The sequence below is a fragment of the Anastrepha obliqua genome, chromosome 4, assembly GCF_027943255.1.
Source record: "Anastrepha obliqua isolate idAnaObli1 chromosome 4, idAnaObli1_1.0, whole genome shotgun sequence".
Classification (NCBI taxonomy): domain Eukaryota; kingdom Metazoa; phylum Arthropoda; class Insecta; order Diptera; family Tephritidae; genus Anastrepha; species Anastrepha obliqua.
In genome coordinates, this window is record NC_072895.1 from 102662889 (window position 1) to 102688383 (window position 25495).

The window sequence follows — 25495 nt, forward strand, 5'->3', positions numbered from 1 at the left end:
TTGTTTAAATGATATCTCAGGCTACAGTGGCCTGTAAAGTTATCAGTTCAAAATCTTTAGTCTACTCTGCTAAGCGAAAATAGCTTATCACCTGTGTCCGGTGTTAGGAATTGTTTCACTTGTCGCTGATCTGTAGAATTCCGCCAGTGCTCAACGAATTTATTCACAGCGCACTTTCTGAGAAATTCGAAAATTTGGCCTCTTGTAAGTCCACAGAAAGGCTCAGGACCAATTAGAGGCATGTTTGCCCCTTTTTTTTAGCTAAATGATCAGCCATTTCATTTCGTTCATATCCCCCCTGTCCAGGAGCCCAACCTAATAATACTGTGTTGAAGTTCCCTAACATATAATATTAAGCAGGTTGAGGCAGTAATTTATGGGTATTTGCGATAGTTTCATATTTATTTTCGTGTACTTTCTCTCTTTGACCTTCGCTGCAGAGTTTCAAATAATGCTGGAGCGATTTTTTTTCACTTTCAAATAAATTTGTTTTGAGAACTCACTCCGGACGTGCGTCATCCCGATACTTTCAACCTTCTTTTAACCAATTTGCAAAACTTTCTAGGCAGAAGTGGATATCTCTAAAACGAGCTGTTTAAAGGCTTCAACAGCTTATTCAGGCGCTGAAAAACGTTGGTTTCGCATTTTTTTTTATGTTCGGTAACAAAAAGAAATCATTAGTTGCCAAATCAGAGCTGTAAGACGGTTGACCCAATAATTTGATGTTCTGAGTGCTCAAAAACTCTATTGTCAGAAATGACACTAGCTGTGTACTTGGGAGCCGTATTTCTGGAATTTTCAATTTTTTTGTTTTTAGTTATGACGTTCTTCCAGCGAACGGGCGAAATGTTGGTCGTTTTGGATGCAAGAAACTGCGATTCGCTTGAGTTCAGCCAGGCCCCACGGTTACGACGAAGCGAATATCTGAATTCTAGAAACTTGAAAGTTCTAATTGTGGGAAACGATTAATGAAAACTACTAAAATTATAACGGCATCATAGATTATTTTGTATAATATTTGTTAATACATTTTTTTGGTCATCAAGAACATAGTTTTAACAAGAGAGATCAGCTTTGTGGAGCGCCAGAAATCGATAAACTATCTGTGTGTACATTTTTCGTATAAACATCTAGTTAACGTTGGTTTCTAAATCACAGTCGATTAAAACCTTAAAAGTTCAATATTAAAACTTATTTATTAATTCATATATTCAATCAAAAAATTACTCTTTTTTACTTTCTTTTACTTAACGTTGGCAACTCTGCGCTCACAAATTGCATGTATCATCGCCTCACCCGTATTCTGTCCGGTCAAATGGTGCGAGTACTAACTAAGTGCCAGTATATGCAAATCTTAAGTAATTTTAACTCGGAGCAATTCACAATGCATACCTGCAAACTTCTCTGTGTCCACCAATATACTCGAATATTGTGCTTTATACGACTAGTGGTATTTGCTTTCCACCACCTGCCCTGTACACATCCATACCCACACCAAAACTGAAAATTTTTTTGCGCCCAACCCCACTCACTTGAATACTCAACAAACTCGGCAATTTTCGCACTCCTCTTGTGGCATAAAAACCACAGTAGCAGATTGTTACGAATGCAAGAAGTCAGTTGTGTGTCCACTGAAGGATATTGGTTTGATTTTATTGCGGCCATCAGTTTCATGTTTCATGTGCATTTGTACATATCTAAATAGTACTAGTAGTAGATACATGTACTCCACTTCACCTCGAGGTACACAGAGGCCAAGTGCAGTTCTCGGCGCAGTTGGTATAGTTGGCTCAGTTGTCATTGTTCTAGTTGTTACTGTAGTTGTGTAGTTGATGTTCACTTCGTTGTGGTGGCAAGAGACGCACTATAAGTTATTTCTTATGTACCAATGATACATTTTTACATACCAAATTCGGCAGCGTGGGGATGCATTTGTATTCGCTGCAGCAACACGGCTTCAGTTTTCGGTTCTTGCTCTCTATTGGCTTTTCAGTAGGGTTCGTTGGGCGCTTAATGCTCGAGAGCGAACACACTTGTGTTTGATGTGAGCATAGATTCACTTATCTTCGGTGTGTGTATTTGGCATGGAGGTCATGCTCAATCTTGGTGCTATGCATTTACTTTTTTTTCGTTATCTTTTTTCTATTTGTAGTCAAGAATATTTAATTATCTCAATTAAATACTAAATTTAGTGCTTTTCGCAGTTTATTTTAACAACAGAATCCTCAAGAGTTCCACTTATAAAGCTCACTCACATGCTTATTCTTATGTACTCTATTGGCGGGTGTCTCTCTATGCAATAGCTGTTTTGGGTGTCTCGTTTACGGGGGTGTTGTTGGTTATTATTTCTTCACTTAAGCGTTTAACTCAGCTGAGAAGTATTGTTTCCGTTTCGTATACTCTGAGAATTCGCAACACTAGCACCATGTCTAGCATCCATTGTACACTCGTGTGCAGGAGAGAGGAGAGAGCGGGCATTGGTGGCATACTCAAAAGAAGTGCTATACAACCCTATACACAAAGCACCCTCAACTAGGCTGGCGACAGTGACTTCAAAAAGTATTAGGTGAAGTTAAAAGTTCTGAATGTTTTACCGTAGATGTTTTTTGATTTGTACTTATACATTGCATCAGCTATTACTAGTCGCGATTTAAAGGTGACATTATCTTAAAAAAAAGTTGTTGTATTTCAAGAAGGCAGTTGTATGTTACCGCATTCCAAAGGTGAAAAAAACAAAGTCAAACGGTTCTATATCACCGGAACGACATGGTTTTATATCCGGTCAAGGACTGTCACTCCAGCAGCACTCCCCGAACATATATAGGGAATGTTTATGCTGCTACAACAATAACAACGGAAAGATAAAGAATCAGGTGATCGAAAAATCTGTGCTTGTTGCTTCTGAATCCTATATCGAATGCAACGGGAAAGCGATGGTTTTAAGGACTTATACCCTCTTGGATATATGCATTTGGGCATTTATTTCATTGCCCACAATTCGACAATTAGTCTGAAAACTATTTGGAACCATTTGCATCGCACCGACGTTAGATAAAAAACGAGTTTGTTAAATTAACGCGAAATGATGGCGGTCACGGTTTTATTTTATGATATTGGAAATAATGGATTTAGATGGAAAATGCAATTTGCGGAAAATGCTAATGAAATCGTTCTCTAGGCAATGCTAAGACCGCTAAATAGTTCGAATTAAGACACTACCACAACATTCAGAATAATACCCTCGCTAACAATAGGTGTAAGCCAGAATCCTAAAGATCTATAATCCCAACAGAAGATTGTGTGTAGTGTAGTATAGAAAATACGAAAAATCTCTACTAATAAATTCTATCTGAAAATATGGCTTCGTTAAGTCTCCACATATACAAGCTCCATTCAAGCGACTTACTCATTTGACATCCTGTAATGCACAACATATTTTTTTACTATACAAATATGAATCTTCCCTTTATTTTGAAACCCTTTGTAAAAAACAGAGTAGACTCATCTCCATTCTATCTCACGTCAACACTTCTTCCTATCCTGGGTAGGTTAGGTTGATCTGGCTGGTTGAAAGCCATCACATAGAGTTATTGGTCCTTAGTGGTACCAGATGGAGGAGCTTCACCCTTATGTTTCCTTGTAGTAGGATTCTTGTAATAAGCCTGCGTCTTTTGCGAATCTAAGTAAGCTCTGAAGCTCTAACTCCGAGAGACATTCTAACCTTGCATTTTGTAGAGCTCCTAAACATTTCATTCGTGTTCTAGCTAATGTAGGGCAAACATATAGAAAGTTTTCTAGAGTTTCCCCTTTCTTCTAGTTCACTGAAAAAAATCTGCAGCTATCATTGTTTGTAATTCCCTTCTATTCTGGGTAATGGAACACATATTGGAAGTTGCAGAATTCGTTAACAGTTCGTGCAGCCAAACTCGATCCTGTAAAACGACGGTCGTCTATAGGTTGAAAAAAAACTACTAAACCTCTTCGTTTTTTACGACACCATTAGGAAACACCGTAAAGCCATATGGGGGTTCGCTCAAACGGCTATAAAAACGTGTGAGCCTTACACACTTACCCCAAAAAAGGTGGCAGTAGGAGGAGTTATTATATGTATATCTAGTCATTTATAAGTAAAATAAGTAAATTTATGAGTAAAACTTGTATTGAATATTATTTAATTGTATATAGTATTACTTCGTTTATTTTAATTTTTATCGCTTTGGCACTGGTCATTAAGCGATGTATGTAAATCCTGGCCAAATTGTTAAACAACGTACTTAATGTCAATGGACAGATGTATAAAATAAAGGGGATAAAAAAAAAAAAAAAAAAAAAAAAAATTTATATGATTGACGGGTAAAAAAAATATTTCCAACGAGTCTGCACTGTTTTCCGTTTCACGTATAAAATATCTAAACAAAAGTGGTTTTCAGAGAAATTAGTCATATGCAGGTTAAAATTGATGTTTAAGTCAAAAAATTTAAAGGGGGAATACGTTGATTTAAAAGCATTTGTTTATACATATTTTCATATTCATGAATAGTTTCGCATATCACTGTAATTAGAATTGGAGTGGGAGAACAAAATGCTTTGCCATTAACACACACACACGCGCGCACGCCAGCAATAAAAACGACAGCGACAATGATGAGGATGTTATCCTGCTGTTCCGGTGTCGGTTTAATACCGTTTATGCTTATTACCAACCCAAAGCTTCGTTGTGTCGCGCTCACTGTATTTACACTATGACACGGTATGTGTGTGTGCGTGTGAGTGTAGATGAGCGAGTAAGTCAAGCATCACATCATACACCGATAAACATTGACTAAGAAAGAATTTGTGAAGATATGCAACACTTCCTGCCACACATACACACATGCACCAGCGCATGCATCCCCATTCATACAGTTCAATGGTTAGACTGAGCTAGCAACTTCCGTCGTGGCAGCTCATCCTTTTAATACTATGTCTGTTGGCATGCATGCCCGCCTGCCTGCCTGACTGACAGTTACACATCCGCGGAGTCTAACAGCCACATATCCAAGGTGTCTGTGCCTTTTTGGGATTAACTTTACCATGCTCTCGCATCTTTTTGTTGGTCCTGTTCTATTGCCGTTGTCGTCGTCCTCGTCGTAGTCGTCATCATCGTTCAATGTGGTTATAAGTGATTCCTCGAAATGCTCATTGGTACGAGTACGAGCACCAGGTTGCCAAGCTGAGCGCACAGACAGTTCAGCTTTGAACAGCGAGCGTGACGGTGGTATATATAGTGGTGCAGAAAAGGTCTATGACGCGTCGGTACGAAACGGTTGTAGTGTTGGTTGGTGCTCAGTGAACAGTACTGGTGTGTGGTGAGTTCTGAGTGGCGTGTTGTGAGTGGTGTTGGTACGAGTACCCGTATCGGTGACGACGATGACGGTAACGGGAACATTCTTGGTCTCGGTATTGGTGTCACTCACTTGCTGCCATTGTTTGTGTTTTTTTTTACTGTTATTGTTGCTGTATCTGGATGTACCCCATGCATGCCACACACACACACATGCCCACACATACACACTTTTTACATTGAAACATGTGCACGAACTGCAGAGCTATGTATAGGTTACTTTTGGCATTAATGGCTGAGAACATTTACGGCTGTCTACAAATGTTCTTACATGTGTTTGTGTGTGTGAGTTTGTGGTTGGCATATAAAATTCTTAGGGAAGCATGGACGGACATATATACTCTTGCATAGCGCGAATGTTCAGAAATTTCACTTTAGTTCTTTCGTATACTTTGACGTGTCTTTGTCATATTCGACGAGACGACGGAAGAGTGCATATTCTCGTATAGTTGTAGTATAGTGCACGCCTATGAAACCTACCACTCACCACTACCTGAGTCTGCAACTCGAAACTCCGAACGTTGAAAATACTCAAAAGAACACAACGACAAGAAAAATCAAAAGCAAAAGAAGAAGAAGAATAGTGCTCGAGCAATCAAAGCAGGGAATTAGGTACTAAGGCAGTACTAAGTGGGTATTGCTTGGATAAGCAGCAGCATTTACGTTGAAACGCGCCAAATAAATATCCAACCAACTCACGAACAAAAAAAAAAGCAAACAAAATGCCATACAAGCACACAAAAGCGATTTAGCGGATTAACTTAAAGTAAATGAGTGTGCGAGTGTGGTTTTATTGCCGGCGTTAAGGCTCTACATGAGGCTTATGTATGGAACAAAGTGATTATTGAAGCGTTTAGCGCAACGAATGCTGCGTCGTCCTTTTTCTCAACATTCACGGATTTTCGGATTTTTTCGGTGTATTTGTGCATTATTTGTGTATTGATTATGGCGAAGTTGCTGTGAAGAAAATTCGAAAAATCCGATTTATACGAAAATCCTGGAAGTTTAAAATAGTAAATTCAAATAAAATCAGTAATCAAAGAATAATTGCAAACAAAAAATACATGAATATTCATAAATAATGCATGCACTACATATATAACCGTGCGTATATCTACAAAAAGTTTGAAAAATAATTGAGAATTGTTTGAACCCAAAACAAAGAATCGCTTCGAAATAGTTTCTTCTGATGTGCTTGATAAATTTCTGAAATATTGTAATATGTTCTGCGCCATGAGCTGATATTAAAATGAAAAAGTACAAAAAAATATGTATATATGCATATACAAATAATACAAATCGAAAGGAATGACCACAAATATCAAAAAGAAAAAAATGTATAAAGTTAAAAAAAATAATAATATATAAATTAAAATATATATAAATAAGAAATACACATTAAGACGAACAAACCTAAATAGAAAAATGTTGAAATCAAATCCAAAATATATAAAAATGTAACGTAAATGTAAAAAACGCAACACAAAAACAGTTTAAGAAATTTAAAAATAAAAAAATTGTTTAAGAAAAATAAAAATGCAAAACTCCACGTAACTTTTTTTCTTAACCCCAAAAGTTATACAAAATAAAATTATATGTATTGTGCAATATAAAATATTTATTTATATATGCATAGTGTAATTGGCGCTTACAATATTTTTGCTTGATATTTCTCCATAAATGGAGGGACCTACATTTTTATACCGCGTCCGAACGGCAGATGGTTTGTTGTGAGGAGCGTTTCCCTGGCAGAAATACACTTGGAGGTTTGCCATTGGCTGCCGGGAGCGACCGCTATTAGAAAAAAACTTTCTCCACCAATTGGTGTTTTGTGCTCGAGGTTGCCCGCCCATGCACTTCCTAATGTAATTCACGCACCAACCCATTCGGCTACAGCGTCCGCTTTATAGGTGTATATAAAATATTTACCTTTCATCATTTTTTCACAAAACTTTTTAAAACCCAAACCATGTAAAAAAGTGAAGTAAAACTTCTAAAAGAAAACTGTTTATATTTTGCTTTTGATTCCCTTTAATCCCAAATAAAAAAATCACAAAATTTTGGAACCAAAGCTAAATAAAACAAAATTGAAATAGAAAAAAATATTGAAATTTTGAATTGAATTATTCTTTATTAAACGTAACAAATTAACTGCAAGTTTTTTGCAAATAAACACAAACAGTTTTTCAAGTCATCACGAATTTTTTTTGTACAAACCTGTCACAAGTCGTTTTTGAAATTTGCTGCTTCTGAAGAAATTCGATCGACTACCACAACCCTTATTATTCAACCCGTCAAAGGGTTAGGTTACCTAAAATGTGTTCTTACCAACCCAACTGATTAAAGTAAAATTCTATTTAGTTTCTGCGAGAACTGTCACATATCACACTTCAACTGCAGCAAAATATCATATTTCGATTGTTAGATTACACGAAAGATGTACTGATTTCCCACGCTTTATCTCGGCTTCTATAAACTGACAGAGAGCATTGGCAATTGATGTTCTAAAAACATTCAAACGATTGCGTGAGAACACTTGCACTTATCAATGAGATCACATAGAATCCCGCAAAGGCAACTTTCAATGCAATCAAAAATTAGTATATAAGTCGATTTCACACAGAGTTGAAAGACTCAATATGATCGCCAAGTTCACATCGACTGTGAACACTGTTTTAATGAATAATTTTCTACTTAACTACTTGGTTTATACTACGACTATATGTAACTTTTTAAGACAATAGAAAACGAAGCATTGTTGCAATAGGCGAAACCAGAGAGAAACACTTCATCTAACGTAAGCTTAAGTTTCGCGGATAGTCAGATGAAGATATGAGGTGGACATGAACGTAGTTCAAAATATTTTCACATAATTTTAGAGTCTTGCGAAATATGAATCTTCCGATAAATTTCCTATCTTATCGTTGGTCATTGTTGAAAAAAGTATTAAATTCAACTGAGTTTTGCCCCAAGTTAGTAGAATATAGGACATGGAAGAATTTTTTCACAAAAAAAAATTGTGCATTAATTTGTGCTATTCTTTATTTCTTTATTTAAGTCAATGGCATTAAAACTTATTGACTAGATTTTCAGCATTACTTAACAATAAGTTAAAAGCAAAATTAAATAGATAGGTATGTTTTTATAAATAATAAGTGTCAATGATTGACTTAAACAGAGATTCCTCTCAAATTTTGTGATCAAATGGTCATATAATTTTAATGAAAAGTCTTTTTCACGGCCCTGTGAGGTGGCAACCGCTTTGTCGAAACATTTTCTCAATAATTGATTTTCATGTTTCAGGTCTAATCTATGAATCGAGTCGACGATTTTCAGTTGCAATTAAATATACTTACAAAATTAAGCTTGCGCGGAGATGGGATCCCTTATCTTCCTCATTCGTTCTATCATTAGGTTAGATTGACGTGGCTGGCTGAAAGCCATCACATAGACCTATTGGTCCTTAGTGGTACCATATAGAGCTTGACCCTTACGTTTCCTTGTAATAGGCTTCTTGTAATAAGCCTGCGTCTTTTGCGAGTCTAAGTAAGCTCTGAAGTTCTAACCCCGAGAGACATTCTGACCTCTCATCTATCATTAGCTTTCTAAGCATTTTTTGTTTGATAAAAAAATAAAATTATTAGGTGCCTTAATTTTTGCAAAGTTTTCTGGATTCAACGAGACAAATAACGGGTTAATTTATTAAAACTGGAGAGATTAAAGTAAAAAGTAAGAAAGGCACTTTATTTCATAATGTGACTAATATTTCATTCCTTAAGCACGCACTCTAGCAAATAATATGCACTTGAAAACTCAGCGAATTGTGGTTAAGCCCCCGGTACTGGGTTTGCGTCCAATCTGGTAGCCTCAGGCATTTTAAGTATGTGTTCTGGCCTAATAACGACGACTTCAAACAAACCTTCCAGATTTAAATTCACCAGTTAGAGTCTTTTTAGCCATCAATCTCAATCATTTCAAAGTCACTTAGTATCCGTACGTTGCCAATTTTTGACTTATCGCACTTAACTTGGTCAGTTCTCGTAGTGGCTAATACTTGGCATTTTTACTCCTCTTCATAACCGTCTTTCTAAAGTGAGTTTGTGCATGTCATAGGGACAATGGTTCGAAGTCCGCTACAGCCATTAAACATCAAAAGTAATTTTTGACAACGGACGCCCTTCGACCGGCAGTGACTAAACTTATCTTTTCATAAGATGTCATCTACCGCAACAAGACGCACTGCCCAAATTTATGATGAAGTTCGGTGTAAAACCTTTCGAGGCTGTTTGCGAAAGTTTGCTACTAAGAAAATGAAGTAGATTGAAATAAAATTGGAATAAAATCAAATAAAATTAAATTAATAAAAAAACTAAAAATGTGAAGAAGACCCTATGCACCATTATTCAAGTCCTGTAAAATCCTGTAACGTCTTCCATTATTATTTTTTTTAGTGTTTTTTATGAGAAAATTTATACCTAAAAATGCATTGTCTATGCAGCAATAATTGCTCACGAAATTTTCTTATTGTAGCTAAGTGAGTGTGTGAGTGATCCCACTTTCCTCTTGGTCGATTTGTGAACAAGTAATATTCGAATATAGCCACAGGAAAAAATATATATACAACTGCGTTAAATCAACTTATGGCGTGTGTACCTTGCAACATCCTTCGTAAGGCGCGCTACAAATTGTATGCCCACTTGCCGCAGATACACGAAAAATAAGAAAACAAAAACTAAGGAGAGCACTACCGAGAGTGTTTGAGATTTACATGTGAGCACGAGTGATTTTTTTGTTTTTGTTTTTGTTTTTTCAAAAACACCAATGCCAACAAGTTTAAGTGCAGTTCAAGAAACAAAAAACCAAAACCAAAAACAACAACAACAAAAAACGAAACACGAGTAACAACAATTACAGTGACAGCCGACAACAAAAACAACAACAACACGACGCGGTAACTAAACGTGAAAAGTGCAAAATACATAATATTCAGCAACAACAAAAAAGGAGCAAAGTTCATGCTCAAACTCTTAAAGCAACAGCAACAAAAAAATGAACGCAAACGTGTAACGCAATCAGTAGCTGACACTCCCATTTCACATCAGATACACCATATGCATTATGTTTTGCGTGTGCTTGTGTTATTGTTGGTGTTAGTGCCAAAAGCAACAACAACTGATATAACCAATACCCATCCCCCCGCCAATAGTGTACCTATGTACCGTACCGACCGCATATAGCGTAGCGGCATGTCGTTATCCTTGCGTTTTATTGCGGTTGGTGTATGAGTGGCTCTGCTGACTGCCTGGTGATGGCTTTGTGTTCCTTTACCCCCGCTTGCCGCGCGCCGTTCACCTTTTGTGTGTATGTGAAGTGTTAACAAAAGTCTTTCAACCCCTCTATAATTGTTGTGCGCGGCTACTGTGTTACCTACACTGTTTTCTACTCTGTTGCTGTTGCCGCTGCTATTAAATGCACCCCTCCTGAGTATTGTGTGCCTGGGTGTGCGTGTGTGTGTGTTGGTGTTTTACCACCACACCACCAACACAATTGTTTCCGCTATTGTTTACCTTTTGTGTGTTTTTAGATTGTTTCCGTGGACAATACTGTGGTTACGTGTTTTCTGTGTTGTTGTTGTCTTTTTGGGTTTGTTTTTTTTTTTTTTTTTTCGTTTTTTGTATTCGCCCGTTGGCTAAACCACTATTAATATGCAGTTTAGTGTATCCCCTACACTGATGAGCAATCGCATGCATCTTATTAAATGTGTTAAGCGTGAATAGATAGACAAATTGACGAGAGACGCAACGAGAAGAGACGAGCCTCTTCCACAAAAGCCACTAAACGCTCGTCCCATATATGTACCTAAACACACAGCAACAGTGGTGGTAACATTAAACGCAGCAGTGAAAATTGTTTAGCTCATATTAAAATACGATATCTCGAAAATAATTGTTGTAGTTGTACGTGGCGCTCTTAGACGCACACGCGCGCGCGTTTCTTCGCTCGCTCGCTCGCATTTTCTCTTCCACGTCACTCACGTTTCATTCTCAGTGCATTGTGTCAGCAATAATAAATGATGGAATGGCTACCGAGAGGATTGCCCAGCATCCATGCACCAATACCGATTTGTGGTGAGTCGTTGGTAACGTTATCTATCATCAAAGCGTACTTACGTATGTATGTGTGTATGTGAACATTTTTTATTGAAATTCAATCAAAATCAAAATTTCATAACATATTATTTAATTTTTGGGGAAGTTTTGTATAGGGGTTTCCAGTTTTGGCTGGCCACGTCTCCATTCATCTTAAGTGCATTGAGGTGAGGCACAGCTCGCTGGCTGTGTAGTACTTATGTATGTACTCGTATGTACAACATAGATGGTGCATACGTATGATTATAATATGTTCAAATTTTCAAAGACCATGAAATTAAAATTAATTTAAAACTTAAATTTGTCCAATTCGAGGGGGGCTGTCTTCTACATTTTCCGCCCAACAATGAAAACACACTAATAAAAAATAATGAAAATAGTAAAACAATAATGAAAATGGCTTTATTGTTCATTTCAAAATATTCTCCTTGGATGCCAAAACACTTTTGCCACTCAGAAGTGGATACCTCCAAAACGGACTATTTAAAGGCTTCAACAGCTTATTCAGGCGTTGAAAACCGTTGATCTCGCATTTTATTTTCGATGTTCGGTAACAAAAAGAAATCATTAGGCGCCAAGTCAGAGCCGTAAGGTGGTTGACCCATTAATTCGATATTTTGAGTGCTTAAAAATTTTCTTGAATGAGCAGATACGTGAGGGCTCGCATTGTCCTAGGGAAAGATAATTTGTCTTCGTCGGTTGGTTTCTTTAATTCTCCGAAAACTTCTGGCAAACGGTGGTGTACCACTCAGAATTTACTGTTGCGGCATGACCAGATTTTCCGAAAAACAACCGACCATTTATTTTGAGATGCTTCTTCCTCGAATAAATTTTGTTGGATTAAGCTTGTCTTTGAACACTCATACGAAATTCATCATGCAATGATCGACGGCCACATTAGAACTCGTTGTACCAGCGTTTCATTGAAAAAAGAACAAATAAAGTTCGTAAGTGAAAATATTATATGTAAGTTTATGCAAAAAAGTACCAAATTTTTCGATAAAAATATCGAATTACAGCTCATCACACGCAGTGTTGGAAAGGCGCAAAATGTAGAAGGCTACTCTCGTATATGGACTTTGTAGTATTGACGACAGCACCTCTGCCAATAGAAAATTTCAATATTTCTGTTAAATTAGTGATCGTGCAAGGGATTGTCAAACAAGTTTATTTTATAACCTAGGGTACTGTTAACTCTGTTCGCATAACGGTTTTCTGTAGCATCATAAAGTGAGCGTCAGTCAATATTAAACCTCCGCGAATCAATTTAACTTGTTTTATGTTTTAAATGATGTAGAGCAATATTCAGATCTTTCACTGAATTCATCGTAGCACAAATTTCGTAGATTCTACACAAGAGGTATCAGCGTCATTTCGTACAATTTTCGCAGGTTTTTCAATTGTAAAAAAATTTCGAAATAAAAATCAGAAGGAATTACCACTTTTATTTTACCAATTTATTAAATTAAAATTTGTCAACAGTTAGTATTAAATTTAATAAATTTTCAAATATTTTTTTTTAACAATTTGCTTTTATGTGATAGCAAAAAATCTTAGCACCAAAGCTATGCTCATGCATAAATGCTGATTTGTTCAATTGAAAACTTTTAATAAAGGTTATAGGTGCAAATAACAAAAGTAATTATCCCTATAAATCACGAAAAATTATATAGTATCACATAGATTTATTGGGAGGCTGGGTTTGGATGATGAACTAAGATGAGTAGAGGGCACAACAGACGGTGGTGTCGAAATGTATACTTAGACTTACTACTTCTACTGTTAGAGCATTTTTTCACTAAAAGGCTATACATATATTCCGTGTGATTCGGTCACCATTTCTTACCTTCTATACCTTTTTTTTTGTTTTTAATAGTTTGAAATGGAAATGGAAATATGTTGACAGTTTTTTTTTCAAAAATTGCTCATTTGACACTTTTTTAACTTTTTTTTCGTTTTTTTATGTGAGGGCAATCTCTTACTTACCTCTCACCTAAACTTGTGCTCACATAATCAACCCTTTGGGGACGAGTTTCGGCATATAGCCGCCCAAATTCGTAGGTTCAAGGCTCGGGACGTCTGTCGTTCTGAGCGATAAGATACGCATAGATATAGTAAAAGATTCACGTTATCTTTCAAAGACATTAGGGGCCATTAGCGATAAAGTCTTACCTACCTTATAATGTAAACTTACGATGTAAGACGGCGGTAGTCAGAACTAATTTCAGTTCTTCGATTCAGTCTCTCAGTGTCACTGCCAGAGGAACCAGCAGACTTTTTATATATTTTATCCTACGCACGACGGCTAAACGATCTAGAGATGCTACGTTAGATAGTGACAGTTCTGACGAATATTACTTTGAATCTGATAAGACGGAAGATGACGGCATTACTTCGTCAAGTGGAAGTGAAATACGTGCAATAAGGACTCCACTCAGGCATTTCAACATTTCATTTTATGAAAAATTTGCCTTGTGTTAAATAAAGCCTTAGTTTTTATAACGTTCAACGTATTTATTTCCCTTGCTGCGCACTCCAATACCTCTCGTCCTCAGCGGCGCTCGCCCGTCGGCGGGGTTTAGTCAGTTTATCTTACACAATATTCACAATATTTTTCATGCTAAGTTGTTCTCTTTATTTTTTTCAATAAAAATATAGCATTTTATAACCAAAATCTTATAAATCAAAGTCCCAAAGTTTGTACGAAATTCACCAAATTTCGAAAAATTTTCGTCAAAATTTTCAGCTTTAATTTAAATCTTTACTTTAAACTTTAACCCGCTGTTGCGCCAGACTTTTTCGACTTTGGACGTGAATTTAACATATTTCTAAAGGGTGTTTTTTTTTAGAGGTTAGGTTTTCAAGATGAAATAAAACGTATATAATTTAATGTTATGGCCAAGAATTTAGCTTTATTATAAAGATAAGGGTTTGCCATTATGTTTTAAAAATGATTTCGGGCAAGTGGCCGCCGCGGCTGGCACGAATAAATTCCAGCCGAGAGGCCCAATTTTCAACCACTTTTTGCAGCAATTGGGGCCGTATGTCAGCAATAACGCGCCGAATATTCTCTTCCAAGACGTTAATCGTCTCGGGCTTATCTGCGTAGACAAGCGACTTCACATAGCCCCACAAGAAATAGTCCAGCGGTGTTATATCGCACGATCTTGGAGGCCACGCCACAGGTCCACGGCGCGAGATAATGCGCTCACCAAAAGTTTCCTTCAATAAATCGATTGTTGCGTTGGCTGTATGGCATGTAGCGCCGTTTTGTTGGAACCAAAGGTCGTCCACATCAACATCGTCCAATTCAGGCACGAAAAAGTTATTAATCATGGCTCTATAGCGCTCTCCATTGACTGTAACATTATGGCCGGCTTCATTTTTAAAGAAATATGGACCAATGATTCCCTCTGCCCATAGAGCACACCAAACAGTGACTTTTTGAGGATGTAACGGCGTCTCAGCAATGGCTTGTGGATTATGTTCACTCTAAATGCGACAATTTTGCTTATTGACATACCCATTCAACCAAAAGTGAACCGAACCATTATTTTCGTAATAAATTTGCACGATTTGCAAACGTTGTTCAGGTGTAAGTCTATTCATTATAAAATGGCAAACCAAACTGAGCATAAATCAAGTGACAGCTGTCAAAAAGACCATCCACGAAAAAAGTAGTGCCAACTTGAAAACCTAACCTCTAAAAAAAACACCCTTTATTATAGCTAACGACTTGCGCTTCCAGATAGCTTCCTAAAATTTAAATTTCTATCGATTTATGGATATAACCTTTTAAAACGGATCCTCGAACAGAACGAAAAATAGGTCAGACCCGGGTGCCCAACTGAAGGTTTAAAAAAAGGTGTCCTACGGAGGGTTGAACGAGATCGTTGAAAAATGTTCGGGTATGCATTTTTATAGCCCCTTAAATTTTGATACAAGAAAGTGAAATTTCGAAGTCGGTCGATTTTTGACAATTTTGTTTGTATGCTTCCATACATATAAAGCACAGGTTCGGAATTCATATCGGGTCATGTTCAGATCGAAATACAATACAATACAAGATTACATATTTTAGCAACTAAAAGTTTTCCTTCCAAAGTCTCAACCATTTCCAAATTATTAAATGCATAGCTCAATATTTGCACTGCACTTTAAAAACTCTCAAATGTTGCTGCCTTTTTTCGTTCCAAATTTGGATTACTGGACTCGCAGTAGAATTAATTTTTTTTGCAAGAAAAGGAAAATATTTGCAAAAAAATTTGTTTGGTTAATTCGTGTCAGCGGTGTTGAGACATCAAAATGCTATCATTTGAGTTTCGCAGTACTTTTTTTGAGTTCACATGAATTCAAACCTTTCATAGTCGTCAGCAGGAGTTGTATTCGTAGCTCTTCTACGTCGTACTCAATGATAATTTTGATTGCAAACCTATTTTGAAAAAGGTAGTGGAGTGCAACTTAATGGTTATTCTGCCATTTCTCGTCAACATTTTCTTCGTACTGCCTAATATCAGTGCAGCTCAAAGCTTCAAAACAGTGTAGACCATCTCTTTAATCTCTTTGAATGAATTTAAGAATGTTGCTGGATTGACTCTTTCGCCGCATATATTCAGCTAAATTATAGCTGAGATGCAACTAAATTCTAAATTTAGCTAAACCGAAAAAACGTCATCTCACTGGTGCCCATTTCATAAGGGAATTGCGCGATATTAGGTTGAAAGGCAGTGCACAGCCAAAATTATTCTTCGTTGAAAAGAAAACATTGCTGCAATGCCGAATGTGATTTGTAAACTCTACTTATGTAAATAATGTTTTGAAATTATTATAATTTTGTCGAATCTCCAGGCCAAATTGGGAGCGAAAACAATCACAACGTAAATATTCGCTGAAAAAGGAGCTATAAGGGGACGTTGGTGAATAGGAATCCAAGTGGAATAACTAAGCGCATTCTTCCAGAAATATAGAAGCTTCAGAAGCGGAGGAGAGTCGAAAACGATTTCTCATCTCCTGTGTAATTTTCTTTTTATATGAGAAACGACAAAGAGGTCCTGTGTTGACGTAGCGACGAGAATGTTACTGTTAATTTATTTTCAGAACTTCAGCACGCCATCGATTTCTATAACTCAACAATTCTCGCCAAAGCTGAATGATAATTTTGCACAAGAACCTGATATTATTTCTCTTGATTACCGAGTTATCACTTCTCAAAGCTCAAAAAAGCTGTATTTTCGATTTTTCCCCCTTGTTCAGTCCTCTCTGGAGTGTAGGGCTTCGGCAAAACTCTTCCATCTTACACGGTTCTGTGCTGATGTTCTGGCACCGTCGCATGAGATGTCGGCATCTGCTAGTTCGCGCAGCATCGACCTTCTCCAAGTGTTTTTTGGTCGACCGTGACCTCTGCTCCCTTGCGGGTTCCAGTCCAGTGCCATCCTCGTGATGCTATCTCGTGGTTTTCTCAGTGTGTGACCTATCCATCGTCACTTTCTGCGTTTGATTTGCCTAAGAATGGGTTCCTCGTTCGTTAATCTCCACAGTGCGTCGTTACTAATGGTGTTTGGCCAGAATATTCTGCAGATGATGCGGAGGCATTTGTTGATGAAGGATTGTAGCCTCTGTGTGATGGTGTTAGATACCAGGCATGCTTCGCTTCTGTACAACAATACTGCCTTTACACATGAGCCGAATATTCGTAGTTTAGTGCGCCTAGAGATTTGCGAAATCTCCCATACTGTATGCATTCGCCCGCGTGCCGCCCTTGCTTTGTTTAGCCTGCAGTTGACATCTTCATCTGCTCCACCATCTGCCGTGATGATGCAGCCGAGGTAGCAGAAGCTTTCAACGAATTCCACCGGGCATCCGTCAACCAATATCTGCCTTGCGTTGTTGTGGTTAACTCTCATGGCCTTGGTCTTAGCGATGTTGACCTCTAGTCCGACAGTGCGTGCCAGCGCGACTAGTTTGCCTGCCTTCGCTTGCCTGTCGGAGAGTTTGTGAGAGAGGAGGCAGTTGTCATCGGCGAAGTCCAAGCCCTCAAGATGTCTGGCTAGCGTTAAAAACAAAATTTCCACATCTGCACGCGATTGTTGAGAGTACAAATTATCAAAAAGTCTGGGGGAATTTTTCAGCAGCTCCAATTTTTCGGAAATAATTGGTATCTAAATGACTTTTTCAGGATCATAATTACTTTTGATTTTCGCAGAATTGTGTGTCATATACAGCTCACTCAATTAACTTCTTTCGTGCTAAGTTCGGTAATCCTGTGATCAGCGACCTTTACAATGCCAATTAACCATCCCCGAACTGTGAAATTGCCCGTTAGACCTTTTTTGGGGTACCGCAACGGCTAACAAGGTTTTGGATTATTTAGTTGACGCGGTGGGCTGTTTTGAGTTTTATAATAATATAGTTTATTTTAATTCTCAAAAAGTAATGCAGTGCTTTCAGAAAAACTTATTTACTCATGTTATATTTTATAATTTCATATTTCTCAAAAGCAAATATATCTAAATTGAAATACTCATTTGTTCGGTAATTGTGTTTTCAGTTCCCCCAAAGAGTGGCCAAAAACGCCCAGCAACAAGTCCGGCTCCACCCATCCCTTCGCCCCATCACATACAATCGCCCTCCACCACACCCGGCGCTGGCAATAGCAGCGGCACCACTTCAGCTGCCCAAATGACGTCCAATCCAGCACTGATGAATCACGTTATGCCCCCCAATCAGTTAAGTGGCTTGCAAGCCGCATCATTGCAACAACAACAGCAGCAACATCAAGCGCATCAACAAGCTGTTGCAGCTGCAGCAGCAGCCGCACAAGCCCAACAACAAATGGTAGGCGTGCCGAATGCACTTAATGCAGCACAATCAAGTGGACGCGGACCCTTCGCCTCGGCATTACGCAACTTGGCTAAGCAAGCAGATATTAAGGAAGAAGATGAAATTAATGTGCGCGTGGAACGCACGGAACGCGCGGTACCGCTAAGTAGTGGAGGAGGCGGTGGTGGAGGCGGCGTACCAACTGCTGTAAGTGTCGCTAACGCCAGCGTTAATGTTTCCAACTCAGCACGTTCTTCTATGGCGAACGATCGTTTACCGCCAAATGGCGGCGGTGGACCCGTTGGCAGTGTAGATGAACGTTTATTGGCCAAAAAGCGTCCGACATCGTCGCCACAACCTAATGAGAAGATTGCGCGCATGAGTTCGCAACAATCGGTGCAGATGCAGCCAGAGCTGTTGGCGCGCAGTGGTTTCCAGCCATACCGGTCAGACGAGCGCCTCATACATCCGGCGGGCGCTTTTCCCTTGGATGCCTATGCTACCTTTGCAGCTTTGCCAACAATGCCGCCAGGTGAGTGCTAGTTTTAAAAATGTCAGACATGAGTTGTTTTACAATTGGTTTTGTTTCTCGTTCGTAGGACCGTTTTTAAGCCCAGCTGGACTGCCTTATTCTGATCAACTGTACTTAGACCAACGCTTTCAAATGTTACGCGCCGCCGGCTCCCATCATACACATCCACATGCCCTATATCCGCCAATGGCTTCGCCTTATGCCTCCCATCTATATTCGATGATTCCGAGCGCCGCGCTTGGTTTGGGCTCTGCGTTGCATGAACGCATGAAATTGGAGGAGGAGCATCGTGCGCGTATCGCTAGAGAAGAGGAGCGCGAAAGGGAGTTGCAGCGGGAAAAGGAGCAGAGAGAACGCGAGCGCGAGCAAAGAGAACGCGAGCAGCGAGAGAAGGAACAACGAGAACGTGAACAGCGCGAAAAGGAGCAACGTGAAAAAGAACAAAAGGAAAAGGAAGCGCGTGAGCGGGAGCTACGTGAAAAGGAGCGGGAAGCTAGAGAACGAGAACGCCAGATACTTTCCGCTTCGCATCACTATACAAGTCAGTTATATTCACCATTGGGTCGAAATTTGCTCGGGCCGATGATGCCACATTTGGGTTTAGGTCTACGTGCGCCGCCAGGTGCATTACATAGCCTGCCGCCGATTTCCGCCTATCACGCTGCGAGTCAACGTCAGAGTCCAAATGCGGCAATGGGTCTAAATTTTGGATTGCCCGGTCTGGGCGGCGTATCATCGCTTTCGCATGGTCCCGGCAGCTTGCCGCATCATCTACAATCATCTGCGTTAGGCTTGCCGCATCCAGGTGCCGCTGGTTTGACACATCCAGGCTTTCCCAGCGCTGCTTTAGGACTCTCTCATCACGGTCTAAACCTAACACATCCACATATCTCACCACACCATCCAGGAATGGTGCCCAGTCATCAAATTTCACCACACTCGTCGTCTATACCGTCAACCTCTACCACTACCACGTCGCCGCATAATTTGAACTTGAGTTTGCAAAGTAATGCGGGTGCCAACATGAAAGTATCGATGTCCAGTAATGCTTCACAATCGCCAGCGTCGGGCTTGCAATCCTCGAGCAGCATGACTCAACCTACTTCAACGCTGTCGTCACACATTCCGCAAATGAATAACTCTCTGTATCACTCACATCACCCTGGCCAGCACATAACAAGCGCTGGACTCGCGCCCACTTCTGCTCACCAGCAGCCACCAACCTCCATACCACTTTCGCTAACTAGCAATTCAGGACGCAGCCACTCGGCATCGCCGATCACAATGAAATCATCGCAACAACCCCCCAACACCAACCCGGGTATGCACAATCAAAACGGCGGACGATGTGCCAGCAGCCCACATCCATCGCGTCAGCTTGGCATCGGCCCGCCACAACACCAACAAACCGCTGCGGTACATGAGAAGCCAAATACACTAACGCCCAATACTCTGGAGCCCGCCACATTGGATCTAACTGGGTCGAACTCGAATTCCAGCGTGCAGGTGTCCTCTGTGGCCAGTAGCGGCGGTCACAACACACATACCAATGAAGTAAATGGCGGTAGCACAGAGGCGGTCGCCGATAGAGATCGGAAAGATGCTGCCGCGATTGCGGCGGCGAAAAACCTTTCACACAACATAAGCACCACCGATAAGAGAAGTCCATCGATATCGCCACCAGTTGCCGCCAAAGATAATGCCGTTTACAATGTGGGTATGTCGCCGCATGCCGAAGAGGCAACGCGTCAGTGCAGTCCCAATAGCGCCATGCCAATTTCCGCAGAACCACATACATCCGTATCACCGCCAGCGAAGCCACCCATCGGCAGTGAAACAATTGTTGGAGCAGGATCAGGTAATTACAGCAACGATCCCAAAGGCATGACCGCCATACCTCCAGACAACAGTATCAAGCCTACAAGTGATCCCAACTCCCAAAATGTGGCCAGCGATTCAGCGCTGCCGGTGGTAAGTGCGACAGAAGCAGTGCAACCAACAGCAACGCCGACCACCACCAACACCGCGCCCACAACGACAACGCCCGATGCGGGTGCCTCTGTAGGTGGGGTGACTTCCACCACCGGTGGCAGCATCTCACCACCAGTTGTGAGCAGCAGTACGAACATTGTGAACAATAAGAAACAAAAAACCAACTGCGATGAAACGGTAACCAGTGCGACGCCGACCACAACCACTTCCGCAGTCGAAGTGAATGGCGGTGGTAGTCGGTGATGCTGTGTTGCTGCGTGCCTGTCTTTGCCCAACCGCGGCGGCACTACTATCAAACTAGCAAAAGCAACAGCTCCATGGGAGTGCATCCCCCACTATACTTATTCGCTCTTATAAATATTTAGCAACTGTAACATAATTACTGTGTAACTAGTAAGAATAAGCCAAGCTTCATGCCATGTACTCACTGATGCAGTTCACCGACCAATTTTTCTTTTTGCTAATCTCTTCGTGCTTTTACTCTAACAAATTCCCTTCTCTACATCTATAGAACTATCTATCGGTTTATACGTTAATATTTAATTTAAGCAGCAACTTACTATCGGGACTATGCGTATGTGTTTGTTTGAATTTATTTATAGAGCAGTTTTCAGTTAATTTTTATTATAATTAATTATTCATTTCATATTAATATTTTCCGTTCTAGTTTAGTTTCTTAAGAAATTGAGTTCTAATAAGAATTATACATATAGATGGTAGAAAAACAATAACAATAATAATAACATGTGCAAATTCTGCAATTTCAAAATTACAATTTTTTTGTTTGAATTTATGAAATAAACTATTGCAACCTAAATTTGAATACTGTGTTTCTACTATTCTATTTATTGATGTTTTTTTTTTTTGTTTTTCTTTTTACCAAAATGGTTGCGTTCGATTTATTTAATCGTGTTTTAAGTTCTTAAGGCACCAGTGAAAAATGCGCAGGTCCATCTCTGCTCACAGTTTTTTGATAGGTTCGTCGCAAAACGTGAAAATTCCATTTTTATTCTTCTGAAGAGCATTTTTTATATCCTGAATTTTAGACTTCGGCCCTGTGCGCCAGGATCATGGAACACTAATTACTGGCGCTTGAATTCAGAAAAATATTGATGCGCATATCCTTGGCCAAATGGTGTATAGCAAAGTAATGAAATAATAGAAGAGGCTAAAAAAAAACTGATTTCTTTTATGTTAATCAAAAGCTCAGCTTAACGAAATTTCGATAACACTTATGTTTTAGAGAACAATGATTAGTAGTCCAAACATGGTGAAAAATCTTTTCTTAAATTTCAGAAAAAATACGAGTATATGTTGTTTTTTGAATACAACAAAAAAAAAGAACAATGCGAAATTTTTCTAAAAAAAAATTAATAACTTTTTGAGTTTTAAAAGAAGCTTTACCAAAATTTTCTGGAGATATTAATTTGCTAAAACTCAGAAACCACATTTTTTGGTTTGGATTTATGTTCGAAAATAGTAGTCCATACACAATAACTGAAAAAATGGATGTTTTCCAAGACCAACAACAATGTTTTGTACGTTTGGTTGTCAAAGCAAAGTATTGAGAAACTAGAAAACAAATAATGAATTCGCCTTGTTTCATTCTCAGCTGACAGCCACATGGACACAGCTAAAGAAAAAAAACATATCAGCTGATTTGAATAGATTCGCCTTGATGTTTTCTTTTTTGATTTAAGTTCATAAATATGAAAAAAAAATCTGAAGCTATTTTCGAGCGAAAGTAATCACAAAGCTGTGCTTAGATTTTGATAATATTATATAAAAATATTATAGTTTAGTAAAAATTTTTGCAAAAAATCCACTTTAGTGCTAAAAAGATTTTCATCTGAGCAGTCGAAATTCGATCAATCAATTCGATCTTAACGGAATTGGAAAAAATGTACCAAAAGCAGTAGAGAAGGTGTCGTTTTACTTTTCAAACATAATCCAAATGCCGTACAGGCCAGATTTACTTATAAAAAAATAATAAATAAAAAAAACACATATCAGAACTAAGTACTTAAAAACGTTAAGAGCAAGAAATACATACATAAAAAAAAAAAAAATAATATACAAAAACAAAGTCAAATATAAGTATGTAAGTCAAACATTTTTTGAGCATGTTTAAAAGAATTTTAACAAAAAATATACATTTTAAACATAATTTTCCGTCAAAAGTTAGACCCTTTTCAGTGCCCATAAAGCGAATATTTTTAACTTGTTTTTAAAGGTTTGAAAATAACAAAATTTTCATAAGTAAAAAATTGTTCGGTTAAAAAACTTTATTTTTTCATTAAAAGCGAATATTTGGAACTTTTTTTTAAATAGTAATTTTAATAAATAAAGTTTCAAACAATTTAATTTATTTAAGTAAAAGATAAAATTTGGAATTCGAAACGTTGAGTTCAAAAAAGATAAATAACATTTAAACAAACATTTTTTTTGCAGTAATTTGTTTTTTAATAATGTTTTGAAATATTTAATTTGTTTGTGTAAAAAATATTGTTGTTAAAAAAAACTTAATTTTTTTATTAAAAGCGAATATTTTATTAAAAGCGAAAGTTTGAAATTAATTAATTTATTTAAGTAAAAGATAAAATTTGGAATCTAAAAAGCAAAATATTTGGAATTTTTTTGCAAAAAAATTAAAATATGTATTTTATTCAAGTAAAAGATAAATTTGGAATTTAAAATGATTAATTAATAAAATATTTTTTTTTTTTGCATTTTTTAAATATTAATTTTTTCAATAAAGTTTTAAAATATTGAATTTGTTTAAGTAAAAAAGATTTTTGATAAAAAAAGAAAATTTTTTTATTAAAAGCGAATATTTGGAACTTTTTTTAAATAGTAATTTTTTAAATAAAGTTTCAAAGTATTTAATTTATTTAAGTAAAAGATAAAATGCGGTACTTAAAAAAGTGCTTTTTTGAAAAAAGTAAAATATTTATTTTATTTAAGTACAAGATAAAATTTGGAATTTAAAAGGATTAACTAATACATTTTTTTTTTAATAATGAATAAATAGGAGGAGGAGCTCGGCCAAACACCCAAAAAGGGTGTACGCGCCAATTATTTTTATTTTTTATTCGACTTCTTCAAATATTTTGCTGCAGATGCACGTGACATTTTTGAACCTTTAGGGTCCATACATAGGAACACTGCTTCTAATCTTCTAATCCTTTTTTATACATGGAACTCATCGCGGAAACCACGTACGCTTTCTAAATTTCTTATAAAACTAACAAATTCCACAACGCGTATGCCGAAAAAGATACGTCCATTGAGCTGAGCAGTATTTAACATTTTTTATTACGGAACTCTGAATTGAATTTTGCGAGTGACGCTTCTATTAGACAGACTGTACCTGGTACAAAATTTCAAATTTTTAGTTCTCCCCTTTCATAATTTTTCAAAAACTATGATAGTTAATTAAGGGATCTTTAAATACATTTTTTTTATTGTTTTTTTGTTTATTGGTTACCAAATTAACTACTGCAAAAATATGAAGTGTTAAGTTTTTGCGCTAATTAATTAAAAGTTTTTGTTTCAAGTAATACAATTTTTAAATAAGATTTCGAAATTATTGATTTATACTTAGACATGACAAATTATTTTAGTTAACAAAATTTCCATTTTGTGCCTCGCGAAAACTATGAATGTACAGTTTGAAAATTTCAAAATAATGCGATAGAAATTATCACAATTTTCCAGAGAAGTTGAAACTGTTTACCTCAAATTACCATTTTAATATTTTAAATAAATAACTATTTTAATATTTTTCTTTCTGTGATTTTTTTTTAAATCACGCAATTTATAACAAAAAAACTGTAAACATTTATAATTATATTATTTTCTTACGCCATTACGTTTTTTTACTTCTTTCACCTTTTATATTGTGAATTATTACTAACTTTTTTTTAACAATTTCCATTCATATGAGACATTCGTTAATTTTCGGTGTCAGCGGCATAAGAGGACCCAAAAACATTCCCATTCGGATCACCTCAATCACAATATATTTACTTCGTATCAAAGGTGTAAACCCTTTGGTACTTTCTGAGCCAGTTCCTTTGACATTTTTCACCTACCGCTGTACGAATCAATTACCCACTGAAAGGTGTTGAATTAACGGGTATAGGCCATCGCTAGAAGATCAGTATATACATATTTGTTAGTTGAATTTTTGGTACGAACTTATGCATAATACTCGTATGTAAGTGTGTATATAACTGTTCCCCGAGTGGATTCAAAAAATCTCCAACCTCTTACAGGGTGACACGTTTTTCTGCCATTTGCCTTCCTCTCCTTCAGATTTACAAATTATACAATAGTTATTTCCCCCTCATTAATTTAGCTCATTACTGAAGCCATAACATTCCAGATGTGGTACAAACATCCGTCGTCGCACATCCGCTGAGCGCGCTCGTCTGCAGCAATCGAAGTACGCCCGAAGAGACCAGCGCATCGGCTTCATGACATCAATTCTTCAATGCGGCCAATAAGTAACTGCTGAAAAATATGAATGAATTTGGAATATATCTGTTGGCCGAGCATGCGGCTTATAACGAGAAGAAACGCTTTATCGATAATTTGCTGATACAGTAGGCGCAGAAA

The 25495-nt window shown here is 37.7% G+C and overlaps 1 protein-coding gene across 4 annotated transcripts in view; it reads left to right on the forward strand.

The window, feature by feature from the left end:
- The window catches only part of LOC129246442 (uncharacterized), a 66472-nt gene extending 44859 nt beyond the window's left edge, over positions 1-21613 (forward strand). For 3 of the 4 annotated variants that reach the window (XM_054885280.1, XM_054885278.1, XM_054885279.1), the window contains 2 exons: positions 18080-18883; positions 18951-21613. In XM_054885280.1, the coding sequence (XP_054741255.1) occupies positions 18080-18883; positions 18951-21118 (2972 nt within the window). In that variant the 3' untranslated portion in view covers positions 21119-21613. The remainder of the gene's footprint in view (positions 1-18079; positions 18884-18950) is intronic. The other variant, XM_054885281.1, reaches the window with a different exon arrangement.
- The last annotated feature ends 3882 nt before the right edge of the window (positions 21614-25495 follow it).